The sequence below is a fragment of the Mirounga angustirostris genome, unplaced genomic scaffold (assembly GCF_029215605.1).
Source record: "Mirounga angustirostris isolate CCGP_5_RB_7025 unplaced genomic scaffold, mMirAng1.0.hap1 SCAF_2, whole genome shotgun sequence".
Taxonomy (NCBI): Eukaryota; Metazoa; Chordata; class Mammalia; order Carnivora; family Phocidae; genus Mirounga; species Mirounga angustirostris.
Window position 1 is genome coordinate 86,716,634 of NW_026991710.1, and position 23,548 is coordinate 86,740,181.

Here is a 23,548-nt window from a genome sequence, read left to right on the forward strand (position 1 = left end):
CGGGCTGGGCGGGAGGGGAGGCAGGCGCACGCGCGCCCCCCGCCCCCTGCGCCCCTCCCCGCGGGCGGCGCAGCTCCCCCTGCAGCACCTCCCCTCGAGGGGAGGGAGCCAGAGGGGGCTCCCGGCGTCGCGTCGCAGACCTGCTCCGGCTGCGCGCCGCGCCGCTCTCTTCCGACAGCAGCTGCGGTCGCAGCGGCGCTCGCACTCCTGCCGGAGCCACGGGGACAAGCGCGCCTCTCCTGCGCGCCCAGCACCCCCAAGCTGTTCCCCGCGCTCATCGGCCCTGCCGCCCGCCATTCGCCGCCCGACATGGATTTCCTCCTGGCGCTGGTGCTCGGCTCCTCGCTCTACCTGCAGGCGGCCGCCGAGTTCGACGTGAGGTGAGTTGGGCCACGGGGCGCCCTCTTCTCCTTCTAGCGCTGATTTCGCGCTTGCGGTGTTGGGGTCCCCTCTCCCCGCCGGGTTGCGCGGCCAGGGCGGCGTCTCCCAGGCCAGAAGTTGGGCCACCGCACGGCGTCGGCGGAGGAGAGCCGTCGAACCGCTCTCGCAACCAGTGGCTGGCTTCCTGAGGCTGGGGAAGGAGCCCCTGCGAGTCCCGGAGCCCAGCCGCGGCTCCCGGCTCGGGAATTAGGGCCGGGGGGGGCGGGAGGAGGAAGGCTCCTGGAGCCCCGCACCTCGGCTGGGAGGGCGCGGGCTGACCTCCTAAGCCGAGGTGACGCGCAGGACACCCGTGGCCAGGAAGCTCTCGGGTGTGATTTCGACGGCTCTTTGAGCTGGAAACTTCCCGGTGGCCGGGCCAAAGCCCGGCTCGACGCTGTCAGGGCCGCTCACACAAAGGGCGGGGGCGAAGGAGCGATTGGGCTTCCAGGGAGGACCCGTTTGCCTCCGCACTTGGCTTTCTTGAGGGAGGTGGACTCAAAATAAGGACTGAGAAGGGGGAGCGCTACGTGCGTGTTTGTGTATGGTACGCGCGCACACACAGCTCCCGAGACCTCGGCGCGCCTGGCTGCAGCGTGCTCTGGCAGGTTCCAACAACCCCGGGCTCCGTCGCCGCTGTCACTCAGCCGCTCCTCTGGCGGCGGCGCGCGGCGCTCGATCCGCTCGGGCGAGTGAGTGTTTGTGTGTGTCTGTCGCTCAGGAGGGCGTGCTCGGTTGCCCCACCTCCGTGCAGTTAGAGACCAGACCCGCCCCGAGCGCGGATCCCTGCTGCTCGCGCAGAAACCTGGCTGGAGCAGCCGGGAGAGATTTTAACCCGGTCACACCGCCATCCATCCAGTCTTCCTCTTTGAGACCCCCGCCCTGACCCCGCCAAGTATCCCTCTGAGCAGCCCTAAAGACAGCCGCACCTGTGTTACTTGTAATCTCGGAACGAATCAGTTCCACGATTGATTGGCTTTCTTGAACCTGGAGGGGAACACGGAGGGGAACCAGTGGAGCGCTGAGGAGGAAAAGCGCAATCACTTGTTTACCACCTGGTGGGAGGAAATAGAGAGTTCGGGGTTATTTTGTACTTTGGGCTTGCGGGCATAAGGGGAGATAAAAGAAACGGGAATTGGAAAGATTAGGAGTGTTTTAAGAAAATGTGGGTAGCGGCCAGAGGCTATTTTATTTTATTAAAGCAATCCTTTGCTCACATTCGGGTATGTTGTGCAGTTCTGGCACACACACTTGCAGTAGGAAATACAGAAATCACATGATTATGCATAAGATTTTAAGGTAGCTTTAATTTTAAAACAGCCAATTAAAACATTAATCCTCTGGGGGTAAAAAGTCAGGTGTGAATCTAAACAAAGAAACGATTTACCAAATAAGGCGTGAAAGTGGAATCTGGTGGATAAATTGGTATACTGAAATTGAATACTTTTAGTCCTTATTTACATGAGTGAGGAAGATAACATGAATTGTTGATGCAGAGAAGTTTCAAACCACAAGGACACTTGAGATGTTAGCTACACTTTAAACTCCTCTTGGTTTTATTTATACTTTTTTATTTTTTCTGGGAACATTTTCTGCCAAAGAGTCATACCTTGGAAAGAGGTCTGTTTCATTTGATTTTTGAGGAAGGTCCCGTCTTTGTGCCCCTTTCCAAGGCAGAAATTAAAGGCAGATTTTTTTTTTCTTTCTGCTTTGACATGTCAGATTAATACTTTTCAGTTTATGATAAATCAGTCAAAACTGGTTTTCCCCCAAGTAACAGGTGTGGGTCTTTGAGGAATCTGTTTCATTTCAAGCTTCAGAAACCACCCTGTGAGTGTCAGCCTTGGGAATTCTTGGTTTTAGCTGATGCTGTTTCCATTTAAGAAAGGATCTTCCCCTCCCTTTGCCTCTACTCCTGTGTGTAGTGTGTAGAGTATGTGTGTGTGTTTAACTCTCTGAAATTTGGAATTAGATCACAGCAGAACTGTTTTCCTGAATGTGTTTTATCCTTAAATTTCTGCAGGCATGAATGAGTTCATCGAAAATTGTTGGGCGTGATTTAAATTAAAAAAACAATAATAACAGGAAAATATTTTTAATTTCAATAGTGTCTTTATTTATTTTGAATCTTTTTGTTTGGTAGGTGGCCCAGGCAAATAGTGTCGTCAATTGGCCTGTGTCGTTATGGTGGGAGAATTGACTGCTGCTGGGGCTGGGCCCGCCGGTCCTGGGGACAGTGTCAGCGTGAGTATCATCCCCGGGGACTTCAGCTCCCTGGGAGGTGCGGCTTTCCACCATCATACATGGCTTCACTCTGCACATCAGTGGGCTCATTACTGAGCAAGTCTTGGTGGTGTGGTTACCACAGGGGGGGTTTCAGTTCCTGACTCCTTACCCTGCCCCTTTTCAAACTGAGCCAGCAGTCAGTAAGGTGCCAGCTTTGTTATTCAGAGAGCCACCTACCATGCTTATTGTGGCATCTGTCCCCAAAATCTCCAGCTCCTGTTTTCTCATCAGGCTTTTTCTTTTCTGTGCTCCAGACTTGGAGATGGGGTTAAGATGATGAGTCTAGACTATATTTACACTAAACAGACTCTGAACCTTCTAGCACTAATAAAATCCTTCCCATACCTGTTGTGGCAAGTGGCCTATTTGTAAACCTTTTTTTCCTTTTTTTTTGAAGTGAGATTGTATTGACTGTGTTCTAAATGGACCACCCACCATAATCAAATAACACCTCTGAAAAAACATTATTTTTAAGTTCTAGAAGCAATCAATATCACGTAATAAATGCCAAATCAGAACACTGATTTTTACCTTTTCCATGGATATTTTAGTGGTAGAAATCAGAGCCACATCATGGAAGTTTGAGAAATTTGTTCCCTGCAACTTTATCTGGATCTCAAAACTGTATTCCACCTCCCCTACGAGAGAATCCGTAATGATCAAGTGAATTCCTAGGGCATTGTGCTAGGCTGGTGTGTCTTGTGAGAAGATGGGAACGAAGTTGGGTTCCTTACATCCCAGTGTTTTATTGCTCATGAGAAAGGAGCTTAGAGGAGTAGAGAAGTGAAGAAGGCTGGAGCTGGACAGGGCGGAGCCTGCCTTAGAGATGTGTTGACGGTGGGAGCAATTGGGTAGATTTAAGTTCAGGAAAGCTAGGAATTCCCACAGCTGTTTTCATCTTTAAGAATTGTGCATGGTATCTGCCCTTAACTTTGCGGAGGAGTGAGAGTAACAGTCACAGGTTAACATCCCTGGTTGGATATGGAAAGGGAAAGGAGATTAAGGTTTGTCTATTACCTGTAAGCCACTGGGCCAGACTTTTTGCACGGTTAGGCCATTGCCTCTTTTTATAAGGGGAAATGATGCTAACTCCAGTTTCCAGTAAACAAAAAGAACTAGGCAAAGCTGCCGTGCCTGACTGCTTAATTGTTTTTAAGGGAAGATGGTCCAAAAGAAGAATGGTACCTGGTGGAGTCATCTTCTGCCAGTTATATGGCAGTGTCAGCAGTATTTGCACAGCTGGAGGCCACAGGGCTGGAGTTTGGAGAGCAATCCGGCTTTGATAATCAAAGGGTGGCCCAACACACACACTGTTCCCAAATAAAAAAAAAAAAAATGAGTAGTTTCTTTGCAGGAATGGAGGTAATTTCCTCCTTGGCTGTCTTATTTGGCAGGGCACTCCCAAAAGGAGGGTTGAAGTGCTTTGGGGTGTGCACAGTACCCCAGCCCTACCTAGGAAAAGGCTGCTCTGGCAGAAGGCCCTGAGCACAGTGGGGCACACCTTCTCTGGTGGCAGAGTGCCAGAGCAGTCGGCAGAGGCAGGGGTGTCGGGGTGTAGGGGTGTAGGAGTACATACATGCTCTGCCAGATGCACTATAAGAAAATTCCTCTGTCTCTGAGAGATTCATCAACTGTGGAATTCCCCAGAAAGAACCTCTCAGAGCTGTTCTTTTTACACGTAATCAAATTTTCTCGAGTATACACGAGCTGGGTGAGTCTGAATTTGAACAAGCGTAAAGACCTTTCCAAGTTACAGTGGCCTTACTGAATTTAAACATCCAAGCAAGTTCCTAGCAGACTAGCTTTCCCAACAGAGATGAGACACTGTTTCATTATCTTCTATACTTCATTTTGCTTCTAACAGAACGTAAAGTGGTGAAGCATAGTATTTGATAGTATTTATCTTTTCTTTCTTTGTACTCCTTGAGATTCTGAGGAAGCTATAACAATGATAAGTCAGTTATTGAAACAGTAATGCTATAAAAACGTATAAGATGATCTTGCACAAATCACAGTTCATCTCAGCTTGGATTTGGTGAAAGTTTGAGAGGCAACCTAATGGAGGGGAACATGGACTCGAGCTAGACTGCCTGGGTTTAAATTTCTGTTCCATCCCTTATTAGCTGTTTGACCTTGAGCAAATCATTCAACTTCTCTGTGCTTTATTTTCCTCATCTCTGAAATAGATATAAAATAGTGTAATAACCTCGTAGGACCATAAATGAGGTGTAAATGAGTTATTTGTAAAGCACTTAATGCAGTTCCTGGCACAGAGTAAATGCTATGTATGTGTTTGATGAAAGTAAAGAAATATAAAGGAATACTGCTTTTGAAAGAGTGTTATGGGATGGGACATACCCATGCTATCAGATTCTTTGTTTTCTAGGCATGATAAATGTATTTTTGCATTTTACTGCCAAAATAAAAACGATGATTCTAAGGCTCTCCATGTTACAATAAAATAAAATGCCTTTAAATTAAAAAAAAGCCAGGTGGATCTTTACCATTAATATTGTAGATGGCAGAGTTGTAAAAACGAGTTCAAAGATGGATGTTTCCTTGTGTATGTGTGTGTGTGTGTGTGTGTTTTCAGAATCTCAGATGGTACAAATGTCTCTTGTCAGCTTAGAGCTCCCCTGTCTTTGTTTTGCTATAAACAGGTAGAGGAATGTAGGGGCCAGAGGTCAGCCCAAAGTAGGAAGAACAACACCAAACAGAGGCTTGCTGGTGATAAACGGAAAGTTCCTGATTAGTTTTTAAAGGAAGCTTTTATGAAATTGAAACTTTTGTCACTACATTTATTCAAGGAAAAATGCCTTGCTGTTCGTTAACTCTTATACCTGGTAATGGACTACCTATAAAAATTCCAAAGAGCTTCTGGGAAATTTAATGTGAAAATTGTTTTTGTCTTTCTGACCCTTAGATCATTTCAGAGTCCTTACCCGTAAGGAGCCTTCTCCGTTCCTTAGTAAAGGTCTGGTTCTTGTTTTTCTGAATGATTCACTTACGAATTTTCCTTCAAATTAGCACAGCAAAGCAAAAGGAAGCTATTTCCACCTAGACACAGAACCTCCCAATTTATCCCTTAGAAGATGTGTAAGTGGGGGAGACCATATTATATCTCATGCCCTAGTGCAGTGACCCTTTGGGTTTAATCCATTTGGTCGAGCATATGTAAGACATTTTGACCCTATTCCTGTGAGACAAAGAGATGTATTGACATAGAACATACTGCGTTTCATGTTCTCTTGCTACTCCCCTTTCCATAGCATTGTTTGGAGAGGCCAGTTGACTTTGCAGGGAGCTCGTATTGCTCAGCCTCCACTCCTGGTCACAGTGTCTAGCCACAGAGCTGCATTCAGCCAGACTTCTCATCCTTCCCTCAGGGACTGAGGAAGGAAGGATGCTACCCAGACAAGCATAGGAGCTGTGTTCTGCTTCCTGCCTGTGCTACCTGACATTCTATCCTAACATTCCTGCCTGGCTGCAGAAAGCAGGACCTAGTCCAGAAACAGGCAGGTTGTGTTTTCATAGTTCTTTTAGAGGTCATACTCTTGCCTTCTTTCTATCCTTTGATTCTTTGTTTTATATTCTTTTTTTTAAGCTTTTATTTAGATTCTGATTAGTTAACATACGGTATAATATTAGTTTCAGATGTGCAATATAGTGATTCAACACTTACATACAACACCCGGTGCTCATCACAAGTGTCCTCCTTAATCCCCATCACCTATTTTACCCACACCCCCACCCACCTCCATTCTTGACCCATAAACAGGTCTCTACACATTGAGAATTTAAAACTTGATTTTCTAATTGTCTTGGGCTTTATCGACTATTGATGTGGCTCTTTGTGGTAAAATGAGAATCACAACACACTGATAGTTACATATTTACAGCACAGGGCACCCTAATTACTCAGATTGTTACAAAACACTTGTTTCTTGTTCTGTAATTCTATTCCTTCATTTTCCCATCATATTAATGGTACACTTCACTTTAATGATTTTAACGATTTCTCCTACCAAGTGGAGATCTGTGTAAAAAAGATTTCTCAGGGTTTGTGTATTTTATTTAAAAAAACCAAAACCGCATATGCTATGGAACCAACTCTTAACTAACAAGCAGTTTGGGACACGTGAGTGTCACTAACTTTTTATACCTGGTTAGCTATTTCAAGAGCTTCCTTAATGTAGAAAGAGTATAGAGGATCTAAATATTATATTTCTATATGGTTGTTTTTCTGTTTACCGATTTGGCTGTGTATGTGGCTATGAGAGTAGTGTTTCTGTTGAAGGCACTTTTTAGAGGTGTGAAGATTAAAATTCAAAATACAACAAATTCCAGGTTTCAACAAAGCTATTTAGTTTCTGAGTTCTTTGGCTGTCACTAAGCAATTTGTGGTTTCTGAATGAAATTATGTGAATTAGGGTGATTTTTGTATCATTTTTCCTTAAAACCAGGCAAAATGCAGATGTTCTGATATATTTTTCTGAAAAATTTGGAAAGATGTAAAACTTAAACCTAGAGTTTGACTTTGCTTTATTAGCTCTAAACCTCATTTCCTCCTCCCCCTCCAAAGGCTACAACTGTACGATTGTCAGGGAAAGTGAAACTTTTGAATTCTTATCAATGTTAAATAAATGTATAGGTTAGTGCAACAGGGGGACGGAGAAGCAGTAATTTATTCTGAAACTGTTTTGTAGTTGTTAAATAATTTTGCTGGATAATATATATTACTGGTTTAGGATTGTGGACTGTTGAAAGACTGAAGAGCAGATTGTTAAATTTCCATATTTCAAATGAAAAGGTTATTAGTGTAAGCAGAGATTTTGATTTGATCAATGAAACATTTAAATTTCATGTTTCATTTGTTACTTGCATCTGGGTTCAAAAACTTAATCGTGACAATGGAACACGATTTATTATTTTTTTTGCTCCCTATACTGATTTCCTGTCCCTCGTCACAAAATTATGTAAATTATACCTTTCTTTGATTATTTAGATTCTGAACACTTCTCTTTAAAATAATCAAGAGTCAATGAGAAATACTGGAATTGGCTTTAAAGACCATATATAGTGTTCCCTCACAGAGAGGTTATTCCTAGTAAATGCCTTTCCATTTGTAGTCAACAACTATGGTGACCTTCATTGAATGTGAATTAGCATTTTATAGGTAAACCTTCTTTATACCCATATAATCATACCTACTCCAGGAGTAACTGGGGGTCTCAAGTGGTCTTTACTGCCCAGAGCCATGTCGAAGATGGCCAGCAGGTCTTGGGGCCAGTTTAATGGAGCTGAGACACTTCACTGTCTTAATGTGATTAGTTTCCTTCTCTGTTTTTGGGGGTGGTAATGCAGATTCTGGTTCCTTTTTTATTTTTTTTTTTTTCTGGTAGGAATAAAAACAAGGCAGTGGACAATCTTATAACTACTTTTAGCACTAAACCTGCATCTCCAAATCCTCAAGAAGTAAAGTTTTTGATTAAGATTATTCAACTACCACTTTCCGTGGAAAGCTTATTTAAGAACACCATGTACTTTCAGTAACTTCCAGTGGTCTTGGAATGCAGATTCCAAACTAAAATCAGTGTTGAAGAAGTTTGACCTCTCAAAGAGGTAGTTCTGAGTATGTGTAGTTTTGAAAGTTAAGTTTCACAGAAATTACTTTGTTCCTTCATCCTTTCTCCTATTGGAACTGATCTTTATATAATACTTTTAAGATCTACTCATTTCCTAAGATCCCCTCATAAAGTTAATCTGGGAAGGTCTTAACCTTTGTGGATTAGAAATGTTAGTACTTCTTAAGCTGGGAGGTCAGGTCACGGAAAGGGAAACACTGTAGGCGCTGCAAGGTCAGCCTCTAGATCTGCCTTCAAAGACGGGCCACAGAGATGCGCTGCTGCAGAAAGTGAAGGAATACACGCACGTACTCACTGCTGGCAACGAGGCAACACTGTGTTTCTACTTGAAAACTGTCGGATAAGCTTTGAAAAACATAGGTGTGTTTTTCCTCCCTTAGTCCCTGTTACAGCAAGTGTAATAGAATTTTTGAAGGGTACTTTTTATCTGTAGAATTCATGTTGCATGCATTTCGAGTCCATTGAACTCAACTGCATGCTTTTAAAGCAATAGTCCAGTGATGCTGAGTGATTGTATGCAGCGTCCCTCAATAAGTAATGGAAGATATTCATCATGGGGGCTGGGCCTTCATCGTGGTGGAGATGAAAGGGAAGGAGAGGAGGGTTCTGAGGGCCTAATCCTCACTACTTCCCCCTCCTTCCTCACCACCACACCCAGATATTCTCACCCCTTTCCCACCAATTTGATGCAGGTTTAAAGTTTTTTCCCGTCAATCTTTTAAAAATTTTTACTTTGTAAGAGAAAATGCATTTATTTCTTCAAATATCCCTCCTCAGAGCAATGAATATTATCAGCTTTTTGTGTACCTTTCAGAAAGATTTTACATACCAATGGGCAAATTTCTGTATCTTCTCTACCCTCTTTTATATAGATGAAAGATATACTGTATACATTGTTCTGTACCTTGCTTCTTTTCCTTAACAATGTATCTTGGAAAGCTTTCTTTATCATCAGTACATGAGGAGCCTGCTCACTTTTTTTTTTTTTTTTTAATGGATTTGTAGTATTCCACTGTATGGCTATACCATAGTTTTTTAATCAGTTTCTTATTGATGGACATTTGTGTTGATTCTAATCTTTTACTAATACAAACAATTCTAAAATAAGTAACCTTGAAATATACAAGAATTTTTGGATGTGTTCTAGTATTTCTGCAAGATAACTTTTTATGTGTGATCAAATGGCATATACATTTGTGGTTTTGACCAACTGGCCAGTGGTTTCTTACTTGGTAGTAAATAGTAATGGAAAAGACTGGATTGGAATGCTGACTTAAAGCTCTGGCAATTCCATATCCAGAATCTGATCTGTTGCTTGGTTCTAGGATACTCTGATCCCTGCTCTTTCCCTCAAAAGTCCCTCTGGTAGGTCAGTGAAGGACCCTTGACCCCCTTTTTCATCTGTTTCCTCTTGGAACAGAGGCAACTGGCTCATACTGGGAAGAATGGAGTGCGGTTTATCCATTTGCCAGGATTTCCACCTGACATCCTGACAATTGGTTATGTATTTTTTATGGATGTGAGGTCCTTTTTCTTGTAAGAAAGATTTACACATTATTTTAGGAATTGCTTAATTCATTGACCTTTTATTTGTAGGTCAGTGATAATTTTTATCACTTTCTATAGAGGATTTTCTTTTTTATTATTAGGATTATGTAGAAGTTTAGTATCTGAATAAAGTTTTTTGGGACACCTGTTATGATAAAAGATTTTCAGGAAATATTTAAATACTGTTGTGTCAGAATACTTTAATAAAGTGACTTTAAAACCGTAGAGGCATAACTTTTCCATTAGTGATTCTAATCATTATCTTAATTATGTATTAAAATCATTTTATTTAACAAAATAAATGCATGCCTAAGTGAAAAATTAAAAGACTCAAAGAAAGAGAGACGGTAGTGAAGGTAAGTCTTTCTAACTTCCCTGTTTTCCTGACACCTAGTTCTAGCCCCCAGGAACTGTTTCCTATTGATCTTTGCAGAGATTTGTAAGCATTTGTGAATTATCCTTGTTTATAAATTGATAGCATAAAGTAAGAACTATTCTGTATCTTCTTTATCATATATTACATTTTATTTTATTTTTTAAAATTTTTTTCATATATTACATTTTAGAGACCAGTCCTTATCAGTTCATGTAAACTTGACTCATCCCTTTAAATACACCTAACTAATTTAAAAATCCCTATTTATGCATATTTAGGTGATTTTCAATATTTTGGTTTATGAAATGTGCTGCAGTCAATATCTTTGCATATTCATCATCACTGTTATATACATTTAGATGTGGGAGAGTTATAGGGACATCCTATTTTTATGTAAGTACAGTAATTGAAGAACTCATTTTATTTTTATAAATCATCTTCTATAAAATATGTTACTTCCTAAAGGAGATTAAATCATGGATGATACTATACAGTGGAAACCTTCTATTCAGCCACTTTTTATTTTTGATTCCTTGAGAAGATAGTTTAAAAGAGAAATAGAATTTGTTTCTTCCTTTCTATTTGTTTATATTCTACTTTGTTTGGGGAAGGATATGAAGTGGCTTTCAGGAATGCATGCAATAAAATAGGAAAACAGAATTAACAAGGGCTAGGGGATAAAAAAAGAAAAGGGTAGAATAAAAGGTAAGATGTCAGGAGGAGAGTTATTAACATGCAGATATGTCAGGCATAGAATCCTAACTATGTCTTATAATTTGGCTGTTAGCTTCTGGTAGCCAACAGAAAAAGAAAAGCGTTATTGCTCATATAATTCATGATGTTTGTTAGGGGAAAATCAGACCAGTTAGCTGGGGGAAATTATGGCTTTTCCCACATGTAGTTCTGAAAGAAGACTTTCATGTGGTCCTTCACAGAGTGGGAGTGAATGGTTGAGTGGAAGGGGCCACAGCAACATTTCTGTCATGAAGCCGGTGGTGGTTTTACAAAGCTATTTCATAGAAGATGCTCTGATCTAAGATGAGGCCCCCTACTCTAAAAGTGCAGTTCATGGGAAGTTTAAGAAGCATTATCTACATACTTAGCTTTCTGATATCTCCGCTCAATCCAGCCGAGAATATCTGTGATTCGTGAACTCTTAAGGGCTTTATGGCAAATTCCAGTTTAGAAAAGACGGTTTTAAGTTAGGATCACTAACAACATCCTGAAGTTTGCTGTATTATTAAAGTCTACCCCATGCCTACCTCTCTCTCTCTCTTTCCCTCTCCCTCTCCTCCTCTCCCTCTTTATCTTTCTTTCCTTCCTTCCTATGTAATTTAAACATCAGTCAACAGTTGGTAGAGTTGGTATCCAGAGGCATTGTGAATGGAGTGTAGATAGATGTCTCCTCTGGTCCAGTATAAGGAGGTTCTGCAAATAAATCAGTGGGAGAATTTTTTTTATATCAATTTTTTTGAGTTACTTTTGTATTCATTGGATATCAGTATAAAAGCTCATCACCATTTTGCTACGGTCTTATTCATCTCTAAGCAAATTATGGCTTGGGATAAGAGATGAGGCACAAACATTGCTTCCAGGCATCATTTATCCTACTTGAGCTGTTCCATGAAATAGGGCCAGTGAACCCAGGAACAACAAACTCCTTGACCAGTGCTCATTTCCCCAGAGCTCTGGATTGTTACAGATATGCAGAGGAGCCAAAATGACCCTTGGTTGTTATCCCAGTTCCCCTGAATCTCATGAAGGGTTGCTTTAAATAAGCTACTTAGGCCTGAATAGACTCAAAGCAGAATCTGTAGTGAGTATTCTTCATGTTCCTAACCAGTCTCAAACTTAACTCCTTTTCACTGGGATGTGAGGAAGCACTGATTCTCCTGCAGTCATGCAGTCCCGGGGCAATGGAATCTGAAACCCTGATACACACATGTCCTCAGATAGTCTCTCTCTCCGAGAGAGAGCTCAGTGTGTGTCTTAAGAGGGCACCAATCCAGGAAGTACCCCATTTCCTTGGGAGAAGCAAAGAAAGGGGCTTTGAATGCCTCTCCTCAGAGATCTGCACCAACCAGGAATCGAACCAGTGCCGAGAATTGTTACCCTGTGTCAGTCAACCTAGAAGGGAGCTAAGGAATTTACATTGCTAGAGCCAAGACCTTCTATTTTTTCATGTGAACAAATAAATGATCTGTTATCAAAGATAATAGAATGCAGCCAAAATAATTTGGCTTGAAAAAATTTCAAAGTGATATCAGTCAGTACAACCATAAAGAAATACTAGTAGCATAGCCTAATGTGATTGACAGCGCATCCTTGGGAATCTACCAGGGCAAATTAGTTGCAAGATGTACACCCAGTTACTAAAAATTAATTTGTTACAAAGTATAGAGTTCAGTTAAATAATATCAAATTAAATCAATTTTATATTTTAATGCTTTAAGCTTTTCAGTTTTCTGATTTAATCAATTAATAGTAGTGCATAATTAAAGAGATAATTATGGTCATAATGGAATTTTTAATAAAATTACTAATAAAGCCAGCATAAAGGAATACATTAAAGTCCAGATAGGATAAAATTTTATTATGTGTGGTAAAATAGTGACAGATATCTATGTGTTCATTCCATATTCTTTCATAGATTCTCTCAACAATTTTAGTTCTTAGTCTAATAAAACAATGTTAAATGAACTTGTTACTATGGAAGGAAAAAGATATGAATAGGCAAAACAGTTTCTTAGTTTTAGAATATAATAGTTGATTTTGGAGAAAAAAAGTATTTTCCTAGTTGTATTTTATTAGAAACCCTCATTTTCTGCCATACGCTAACTAAAGACTGGAGAGACATCCTTGGTATGTACTAGATGTCATGGGAGAGCCAATTTGAGACAAAGGATTTGCTGCCAGCTATTTGCATGTGGATAATCTAGAGTCAATTAAATTTTAAAACTGAACACTTCACTTGGTCAGTATCTTTTTAACCATTCTGTAGATTAATGATAAAAATTCTCCAGAACTGACATGTTTTCCTATTGTAACATCATCAGATCACAAGTTTAAGGTTGCCTTTTATAGATATTATTGATTTATGGTGAGATTTTAGGAAATAGGTCATCATGGTTTAAATTTGTACTGATATACACAAAGGAAGAAACAATTGGATTTATGCTTACTTTGCTGAAAATAATGTTGTTTTTCAAAAATCCTTAGCCTTATTTTCATACATTAGAGTTCTCAAGCTCAGTTTCTAGGAGAGATCCCTAAATGGTCAAAGGTATGTGTTGCGACATTTACAGAAACTAATTCCACAGATAGACTATCCAAATATAAGCTTCCTGCCACCCAAAATATTTTTCTAAAGCCAATGTCGCAACTCTTATTTTATTTCAGTGTTAAGATTTGTAGGTACTTAGTAATTACCTGCCAAATGTTTGCATGCCAACAAATAGCAAATAGAAAAACACAAATTGCAGCTCACACTTAGCTATATATATTTTTTTTAACATGCATGGGTATTTAGAGCTGATTTATATAGATATTACTAGGGTAATAGTTTCTACTGGATAAATAGTCCCATGTTCATATGATTACATAAATATTTCATGATGTTTCACATAGATAATGGCGGTTTCAAAGTCCTTTGTCCCTTGGATTTGGATTGAGTTTTAAAATCATCGATGAGGGCGCCTGGGTGGCTCAGTTGGTTAAGCGACTGCCTTCGGCTCAGGTCATGATCCTGGAGTCCCGGGATCGAGTCCCGCATCGGGCTCCCTGCTCGGCACGGAGTCTGCTTCTCCCTCTGATCCTCCTCCCTCTCATGCTCTCTGTCTCTCATTCTCTCTCTCTCAAATAAATAAAATCTTTAAAAAAATAAAAAATAAAAAAAAAATAAAATCATCGATGAATTAAAAGATTCATCATATTATCTTGGCATCTATGTATGGCCAAGAATTAAGACATTCCCATGTATAGTTTTTCCCAACTAAGGCAGAATTATTTTTTTTTTAACTATTTGGGGAATTGGGGGAAAACTATAAAGAAATGATTTGTAGATGTGTTAAATGTTCTGTTCTCTAATCTTCTGTTGGATTCTGATGAATTCTGTAGCTCTAATACTTAAAAAGTAGTGGTTTGAAAGTTGGGATCATCCAAATTACTTAAAATGCTATTCATGGGATCTGTTGTCCTGGATGTTGGTGTCTTAAATGCCCGGTGTCGGGTAGTTGTCTAAGAACAGAGTTTGCCAGGCTAATATAAACATTTTTGACAAGGAGAAATGAAGCGTGAAATTTAAGGTTGGGGTGTGGAGAAATTTTTAAAGCTACTACTATTAGGGGTGAGAGGGAGAAGGACAGTGTCAGGCGGGACCTTTCCCTTTCATGCATGTACCTGGCATTTGTTACCTGTGAAAATGTGCATATGTCATGCTGTGCTCTTTGCTTAAGAGGCTTGTGTGACTCCTTATCTGTCTTCTTAATCTGGGGCATTTCATTATTTCCTTTCCAAAGGTTATGCTTGGCCTAACATTTGGGCATTTTATAATGAAATTTACAGTAAACTATATACTAGAAGATAGGCATACCTTTGGATAATAACTGGGCCAGTTCCTTCGGGTTTTCTTATCTCTCATTTTTTTCATGTCCAAAAACCCAAGATTGATTTCAAATCTGTAGACCTGTGTTTTGCAGGCTAGAAAACTAATCTCCAAACAGTTTAGTTTCTCTAGATTATATTACTCACAATTTCATAAAATCATCAGAGTGCTTATTATTTTTAACCATGCCTGATATCACTGAGAACCCTCAGCAAAGTGCATAGTATCAACATTCAGCTGAACTGAAGCAGTGGTTCTGGGGCAAGTCGCAGGAGAGAGTTCTAGACTCTAGAATATGAGTGGCTTTGCTGTCAATGTCGCATGTGTTTACTACTGTGGCTGTGAGAAACCCTATCAGGAGAAGATGGGACAGATTTTTCTATATTATCTGCTACTGATGAATCCTATTTTAGTGCTTCTCACAGTGGGGTTTATACCATAAAAAAATACATGTAGGGCATTTATTTGGGGCAGCTTTCACAAAAATTGTGGTGACCGCTGCCTGTGAAAATTTCCTTAGGCATCAATAGAGAATAGACTCCAGAAGCTTCCTGGAAATAATCTACTCTGGGTTTAACATTGCTTTGATTTAAAATGCAGTTTTGTATAGTTTTAAAATGCAAATTTAAAAACAGGAGACATGGGCTAAAATTTCATGCTAGAAATCTTATTTAATGGATATACATATTGATACCATAAAATTTACTAAATCTGTGTGTGTCAAGGCTGATTTATATAAAGTAGGAGAAATGTGACCCAACTTTAAGATATTGTAAGACAAAAATAAACTATACAGAACTGTTTGGCTGCTTAGGACTAATATAACTAGTTAGAAAATAATGATGTTTGCTATTCTTTATTGTTTACCTTTATTTAAAATCATTTAATATATTTTTCTTGATAAATTTGATTATTCAAAATTGGCAACTAAAGAGTATTAAAGAAATGGTATCCTTTTATATTTTTCCCTTTTAATCCATAACTGTAACCATAAGCAATTTTCCTTAATATGTGATCCAGAATGTAATTTGCAGTTTATGCTTTGATTCATTTTCAGCTTTTTGCTAAGATTGTACCTGATATTTATTATTCTATTTTAAGAAATGTGTCAACATCAAGATATGGTGAGTTCTTTTAAAGTTAACAACATCAACAACAATAGATACAAAACACTAATTTGTTATGAACCTAACCAATGTGGAAAAAAACCTTCTAACAAGCAGATATATATATATATATGTATATATAACAATATGTGTGCCTTTAAAAATACAGAACAATCATTCTGGATCAATAGTTAAATTATTACTTCAATTGAATCAATTTGGTCTTGGACTATTTCTCTTCCACTATTACCCCAAAGAAGGCTCCATTCAACTAATTTTAACTTATGCAAATAAATGCACAAATCAAAAATAAAAGTGGATATTTTATGCTTTAAAGAGGGAAGGTGTTAATTCACAGAGAAGTAATAAATCATCTCTTCCCTTACCTGTAGGACCTCTAGGCTGGTCAAACCCTAACCATGATTAGTATTGTTTCAAGTTTCTTCCATTTCCTTTCGTTAAACTGGGTTATTTATGTATCTTCAAGTGAAGTGGCTGAGCTTTCACAGTAATTCTTGTTGCTATTGACAACCAAAGCAGCCATGCAAGAAGAAAATGCTGTGGAAGGAAAGAAAAAACAAACCTTAACATTTCCTCCTCAAAGTTGGAGAGAAAAGGGAATACAAAGTATGTAAGAAACAGGTAAGTAAAGATCTGTCAACTAAAAAACTGCCAGCTTTGGTTACTAATTGATCCAAAGTTTTAATTTTTTTCAGATATTTTGTCCAACACTCATTTAAATAAAAGGATACCGTCTCTTGGAACCAAAATTAATATTCTGAAAATGAAAAATTGGATTGGAAGGTACAGTGCCGCAAGAGGTCTGAAATACTCTGATTTAGAATTTGGACTATGAAAGAATAGCACAACTTCAGTTATTGGTTAATATTTTTGTTACAAAATGTTTTTGAATGACAAAATGGTGACTAAAATATTACTATTTTAAACATGTCCTAGATTTTTTTTTTTTGTTTCAGAAAAGCACTGAGCGTTGAATATGTGTTAAGTCTCCGGGAATGTAACAAGTTGCTAAATACCCAAGTCCAGCCTCCTTACAGAGAAAAGATCTGGAATTTCTTTTTTTGGACATTTGTTTTGCAGCTTTCTACGTCTTAAGGCAGAGAATAGCCAGGATAAGGTGCCAGCTCAAAGGTTAGATGAACATATTTCTTGAAATAATTACGGCTAACCTATGTCTTGAAAGGCATAACCTTTAATAATAACTTTACAGAGCTATCAATAAAACTTAACATTAGTTGTGTTTTTGAGTTGCCTATTTGGGGGAAAACTATATTTTTTATGTGTTTATTCTGTTCATAATTATATAATTATATAAGTTCATTTTCCTTCAGTTATTACAATAAACTTTTTCCTTTCAGTTTATTTCCTTTCTCCTGTCTTATGAATGTAATAAATTGACCTCCATTCTAACCTAAAGGACAGTTTATATTTTTAATACTTAAAGAAGGAAATTAAAAAAAAAAAAAAACTCACCAAATGAAATTACTAACACCAGCCTATCATTAACCTGAGGGAATTGTATCTCATATTCATTAATTCTCCTTGGAAAAATTCAGGTAAGAAATATTTTTATTGTATAAAATATATAAGATGTTATAATAGGACCTATGAGTATTTATGTTATATTGTTTTGGTACATAAAAGGTTCCTTGTTTAAAATATTTTTGGGGGGCGCCTGGGTGGCTCGGTTGTTAAGCGTCTGCCTTCAGCTCAGGTCATGATCCCAGGGTTCTGGATCAAGCCCCGCATTGGGCTCCCTGCTCAGTGGTAAGCCTGCTTCTCCCTCTCCCACTCCCCCTGCTTGTGTTCCTGCTCTTGCTATCTCTCTCTCTCTGTGTCAAATAAATAAATAAATAAAATCTTTAAAAATTAAAAAATAAAATATTTTTGGAAGTGAATAATGTCACTTAATGAATCACCCTTATGGCACTTTAGTGGAAAATTTGGGTGAAATATGTGAAATTCTATTTAATGGAATTGGGGCCAAGAAGACAATGTACATTGATAGGTGAAAGATACTATCACATGTCTTAGAAAATATTTTTAAGAGAGGATTTTAATAAAAACATTTGGGGAAAAATATGATAGTGCAAGAAATAAAAGTTAAGGAATTTCTTTGTTCAGGGAGACTAAAAAATCACAGTGTATGTATCTTATAATTGGTAAGAGTTATAGGATTAACTAGCAGAGCTATGGCTGAGGTTAAGGAGGCAATGCCAAAGAAAAGTACAATTGACCCTTGAACAATAGCGGTTTGAATTGCATGGGTACTCTTATGCATGGATTTTTTTAAAAATAAATACAGTACAGTACTATAAATGTACTTTTTTCTTCCTTATGATTTTCTTAACATTTCCTCTAGCTTGCTTTATTGTAAGAAGACAGTATACAGTATATAATATATAGTATATAATACATATAGCATTAAACTGTTTATGTTATCGGTAAGGCTTCCAGTCAACAATAGGCTATTAGTAGTTAAGTTTTGGGGGAATCAAAAGTTATACATAGATTTTTGACTGCATGGGGGTTGGCACTCCTAATCCCCATGTTGTTCAAGGGTCAACTGTAGAATGTGGGCTTTGTAACCAACAGATCTTGGTTCAGGACCTATTCCTGTGACTTACCAACTGGCCATGAGTGCCTCATGCAGAACAGTTCTTGATAAATGTTTGCTGTTATTAGTGTGTGGTCACTATATAGAATATATAGAGAAAACAAGATATAACAATATATAGAATACTTAGAACACCCTAGTGTTTGACTAGGGTCCATCTTAATACTCATAGTATAGCATGTTTTTAAATACATTTGTTTCTATGCCCATTTTTTTTTCTAAAAAAGATTTATCTATTTTAGAGAAAGAGAGTGTGGGGGTAGGGCACAGAGGGAGAGGGAGAGAGAGAATCTCAAGCAGACTCTGTCCTGAGCATGGAGCCCATCTCGGGGCTAGATCCCACAAACCTGAGATCATGATCTGAGCTGAAGTCAAGAGTTGGACACCTACCTGACTGCTCCACCCCGGTGCCCCTATATGCCCATTTTTGAAAGTAATCAGTTGGAAGTAGGAGATTTCTCACATCATTCATTTATAAAATAAAACTTCCATTGAATAGCTGTCTGTGTTTCTGAACCATTCCTTTCCTACTTCTCAATATCCATTTGTAAACCTCAGAGTAGACTATGGTTTTCATTAGCTAACCAAAGGAAAAGGAACCAAAGGAACTAGAACATTCAGAGTTACTGTGATTTATTTGACAAACATTTGAGAGCTTACTAGAAGCAAGGAGCTACGTTAAGTGCGGGAGAGATACAAAGATTAGTAAAACATAGACTCTTGTTTGTGAGGAGCTAATTTGGTAAGATGATTGTCTCTTATTCCTTCTAGGATTCTAAAGTAGGAAAGAGTTAGGGATGAAGAGTTGAGGTTGTTCAGAGGAAGAGACTCTTCTTGCTGGAGAGGACCAAAGAAGATTTTATGGACTTGGTGGTGTTCAGTTGAGTCATTCATTGAACAGTTATATGTATTGAGTGCTATTACCTTCTTGATTATCTCTGTACTACAGATAACCACTTGCAGATATCATCTCGATAAGATGAAGCTCTAGGCATCCATGTTGTTCACTGTCAGTGTTGAAGGCCCACATATTAGGACAATACTGGGTGAGAAGTGTGTTTTGACTAGGATACTGCAAAAGCATATCTCAGGGGGCAGGATCCCAGCCCAGGAGTGATGGAGTAGTGCCCCAACTAAATCCTGAGGGATAAGTAAGTCAAGTGAAGGGCACTCTGGCAAGACAGAAAGGTGCATTGAAACTTTAGAAGCCAGAGTGTGGGGGCACATTCTAGGAATTGTAAACACCTTGCTCTGGCATGGGGTATGTGTTTGAAGGGCATCAGATTAAGAGATGCAGTGGGAGAAATAGCAATTGGCTGACTCATGGAAGGCCTTCGATGTCATCTTAAATAGATTAGCCTTTGTCCCAGAGTTGCAGAGGAACATTGTAATGATGTTAAACAAGGAAATTACATAATCAAATTAAATTTCAGAGCTTGTAAGCTGTGCTAATAGGTCAGATCTAGCATACAGGTGAATTTAGTCTCGTTCACAGAGTATTTTAACATTTCTTGAGATAGCTGCCAGTATTTGACAGGAAACATGGATATCAGGCTTTGTTGAAAAATCAGTAGTCCTGCATTACTGCAAGGAATCGGTGGGCTGCAGTTGCTCAGCCGCTGTCCCGTTTGGAAGAAGCACATACGCCATTTTGCCATGGGGCTCACTCCTTCAGGGCAAATGCCTGGGACCTCTAGGCACTATAGGTTGTGGGGCTAATTTCTGAATGTTTTCCTGATTGGCCGTTTAGAGAATAGCTTTCTGAGGCTCAGGATTCGAGGCTATTACAGTAAACCTGAGAAATTAGGTTTTATCTTAAGTAGTAGAGGTAAGAACGGAGAAAAGGATAGGGACTGAAAGGTACTTTTAAAAAGGGAGAGAGGGAGAGGCACGCAGCCTCAGGACGGTGGTGGGGCGCTCGGGCTTTGCAGACAGCCACCACTGGTGTGGCGGCTTTTGCCACTAGGAACTGTGTTTTTGAGAAACTTACTTCACCTTTCTGCACAATAGCTTCTTTCTTGTGAAAATATAGTTAAGAGCCCTACATCATAGGGTTTTTATGAGGATCAAAGGTGAAAATGCTTACAGAGCACTTGGCTCAGTAACTGGCTCCATGTTAATTCACATTCAGTAAAATGGTGGCTGATGGTGATGATGATGGTTATGGAATGAGGAAGATAGAACCAAGGATGATGCCCAAGTTTCTGGTGTGTTATTTAGTGACCTAGAGAACATTGAAGAAAGTGCAGATGACGACTTCCACGCTGGATGTGGTATTTTCGGGGGGCTTATGAGACTCTGCAGTGGAGGGTGTGGTATGTGGTTGGATTCTGGGGCTGGAGCTTGGGGGGCGAGATCTGAGCGGGACCCAGGCTGTGATTTGATGATCTTTCCACCAGTGTCCTACACGAACCTTACTCCCCACCGTCAGTCAGCTTCTTCAGTCAGCATTGATAATCATCGCTACTATGTCCATAGAGGATCAACTTTAAATGGTATATGAAGATTGTGGGAGAGGTAAAAATACTATGTTACATGTTGGCTGAAATGTTATCTACTCGTTTTAAGTTTTCGAAAATAAAAAAAATCCTTTTCCAGTTTACCATTTTGGCTGGGAGAAATCACCCTGTGCAAACAATACGTCCTCTTTTCCCCTTTGGGGGTTTTTCTGTTTTACATCACTGTGACTCCTAATTCTAAGCAAATATTCAACTAAAGATGAATCATTGTTAGGAATAAATGACCACACTTATTTTAGAAGTTTGTATTCTTTCTTAACTGAACGTATTCAACACGAGCCCTGCCTCAAGTCCTGGCTTAGACGCCACCTTCTCTTCTCGGCATTCTTACTTTAGCAGGGAGAGGTCTCCTCTCCTTGCTCTACATTGAGTTGCAACATTTGCATTGAGCCTGTCTCACACTGCCCTACACTGTGGTGATTTGTGGATCTGTGTCTTTGGTTCTGCCAGACTGGTAGTTCCGTGAAGCTGGTGACTGTGTCTTATGCATCTTTCTGCCTGGTGCAGTAGCTTCCACTGTGCCCTGTCCGGTTCAGCTCAGCTCAGCACACTTTTGAAGGTATAAGTACCAGGCATGTCTGTATACAATGGATAAAAAAGATAAATAGGATGTAATCTTAATAACCAGATTGTGGTTTTTCAGGAAGGACAACTTACTGGGAAAATGAATATATTTAATTTGCCTGTCTTATGACCTATGTTATAGATCATAGATCTTAACTCTTGATTAAGATTCCAAGAAGAAACCAATTTACATGCTTGAAAACACATAAAATATAATCTGTGGCATCTGCTGCTTACAGTCCATTGATGTTCACAATGATGGATAGACTCCTGAATCTTTGAGGACAAGGCCCTCCAGGCTGACACTGCCTTCACTGTGAAGGACTATTTTCTGCTGGACCCTATCACAGTGGACTGTCCTTGTATTTCTAGATCCTCTGCTGCTTCATGTGTCTCTGGATTTGCCTGTGCGGCTGGTTCTTGAATGAAGGGCACGGCACCCATCCACATGGTGAATTCCTTCTCATCGGTTAAGATTCAGTTCACATTTCCTCCTGTAAGCCTTTCCTGATATTTTTTCCTACCCTTACCTCTTTGCAGAGAAATTCCTTTTTCTATATTCTCTTAACACTTTGTTCGCCTGTCATGTCTGTCTTTGCCAGGAGACTGTGCTATTTCAGAGCAGGTATGGTGTATTTAAAGAGCTCAGAGTTGGGGCACCTGGGTGGCTCAGTCTGTTGAGCATCTGACTCTTGATTTTGGCTCAGGTCATGATCTAGTTGCCCTGAGATCAAGCCCTGCATCAGGCTCTGCACTCAGTGTGGAGTCTGCTTGAGATTCTCTCTCTCCCTCTCCCTCTGCTTCCACCTGCTCTCTAAAATAAATAAATCTTAAAAGAGAAATAAAGAGCTCAAAGTCTAATGGAACTAGATAAGGAAAATAACTTTGTAATAATGATCATATAGCATGGTGTATATATATATATGAATATAAACATATATAAATAATTTATGATAGAAGTGTGCTTATGAAAACACTGAGAGGCTTTATGACAGCACTGAGAAGGACTCCAAATTCAGAATGAGGGTCTAAAACAAATCTCGGAGATAGTAATGTTTAATCTGAGTAGTACTGAAGCCTGAATGGGTATTAGTCCAGCAGACAATGGAAAGAAGGACATTGCATGGAAAAGCATGGAGGTATCAGAGTATGTTGTTTTCTGGGAACTGCAATTAGTTGGTGTATTTGTGGATGTGATTGCAGAGGAGGCTGGTGGGATAGGCAGGAGTCAAATCAGAGCTGTGGTGTTGGTGTTTGAGTTACTACGATGAGCTAAGTAAACATGCTGGGGAGTTGGTGACTGAGTGAGCATAAGGAGGAGAATGGCAAGGTCAAATCATGGGTTAGTGAGGTGCCTGTAATCGCAGGTCAGGCCTGGTTGAAGTCCACAGTACTGGAGGCACAGAGGCCATTGTATCATCACTTATTTAGTCAATCCTTTACTGATGGTCATTTAGGTTGTTACTAAATTTCTGCCTAAGGTTCTTCATCAGATAAATTTAGAACAATTTTTTTTTTTTTTTAAGATTTTATTTATTTATTCATGAGAGACAGAGAGAGAGAGAGAGGCAGAGGGAGAAGCAGGCTCCCGCGGAGTAGGGAGCCCGATGTGGGACTCGATCCCAGGACCCTGGGATCATGACCTGAGGCGAAGGCAGACGCTTAACCATCTGAGCCACCCAGGCGCCCAATTTAGAACAATTAATGAAATAATGTTTTCCTAAAAAAGCAGGAGGCCAAACTGATGAATGCCTCTCACATCCTGTAAATCTGTGCATAGTCACAAAAGGGATTCCATTATTTTAAAAGTAAATATATGGCTCAACTCATTATATATCAGTGACTC

At 39.6% G+C, this 23,548-nt stretch overlaps 1 protein-coding gene across 7 annotated transcripts in view; it reads left to right on the forward strand.

Moving 5' to 3' along the window:
* Nucleotides 1-50: 50 nt before the first annotated feature.
* Nucleotides 51-23,548, forward strand: part of NPNT (nephronectin) — a 78,627-nt gene continuing 55,129 nt past the window's right edge. For 3 of the 7 annotated variants that reach the window (XM_045880633.3, XM_045880636.3, XM_045880638.3), the window contains exons 1-3: nt 51-380; nt 2,561-2,661; nt 17,083-17,133. In XM_045880633.3, the coding sequence (XP_045736589.1) occupies nt 310-380; nt 2,561-2,661; nt 17,083-17,133 (223 nt within the window). In that variant the 5' untranslated portion in view covers nt 51-309. The remainder of the gene's footprint in view (nt 381-2,560; nt 2,662-17,082; nt 17,134-23,548) is intronic. The other 4 variants (XM_045880634.3, XM_045880637.3, XM_064584932.1 and 1 more) reach the window with 2 other exon arrangements.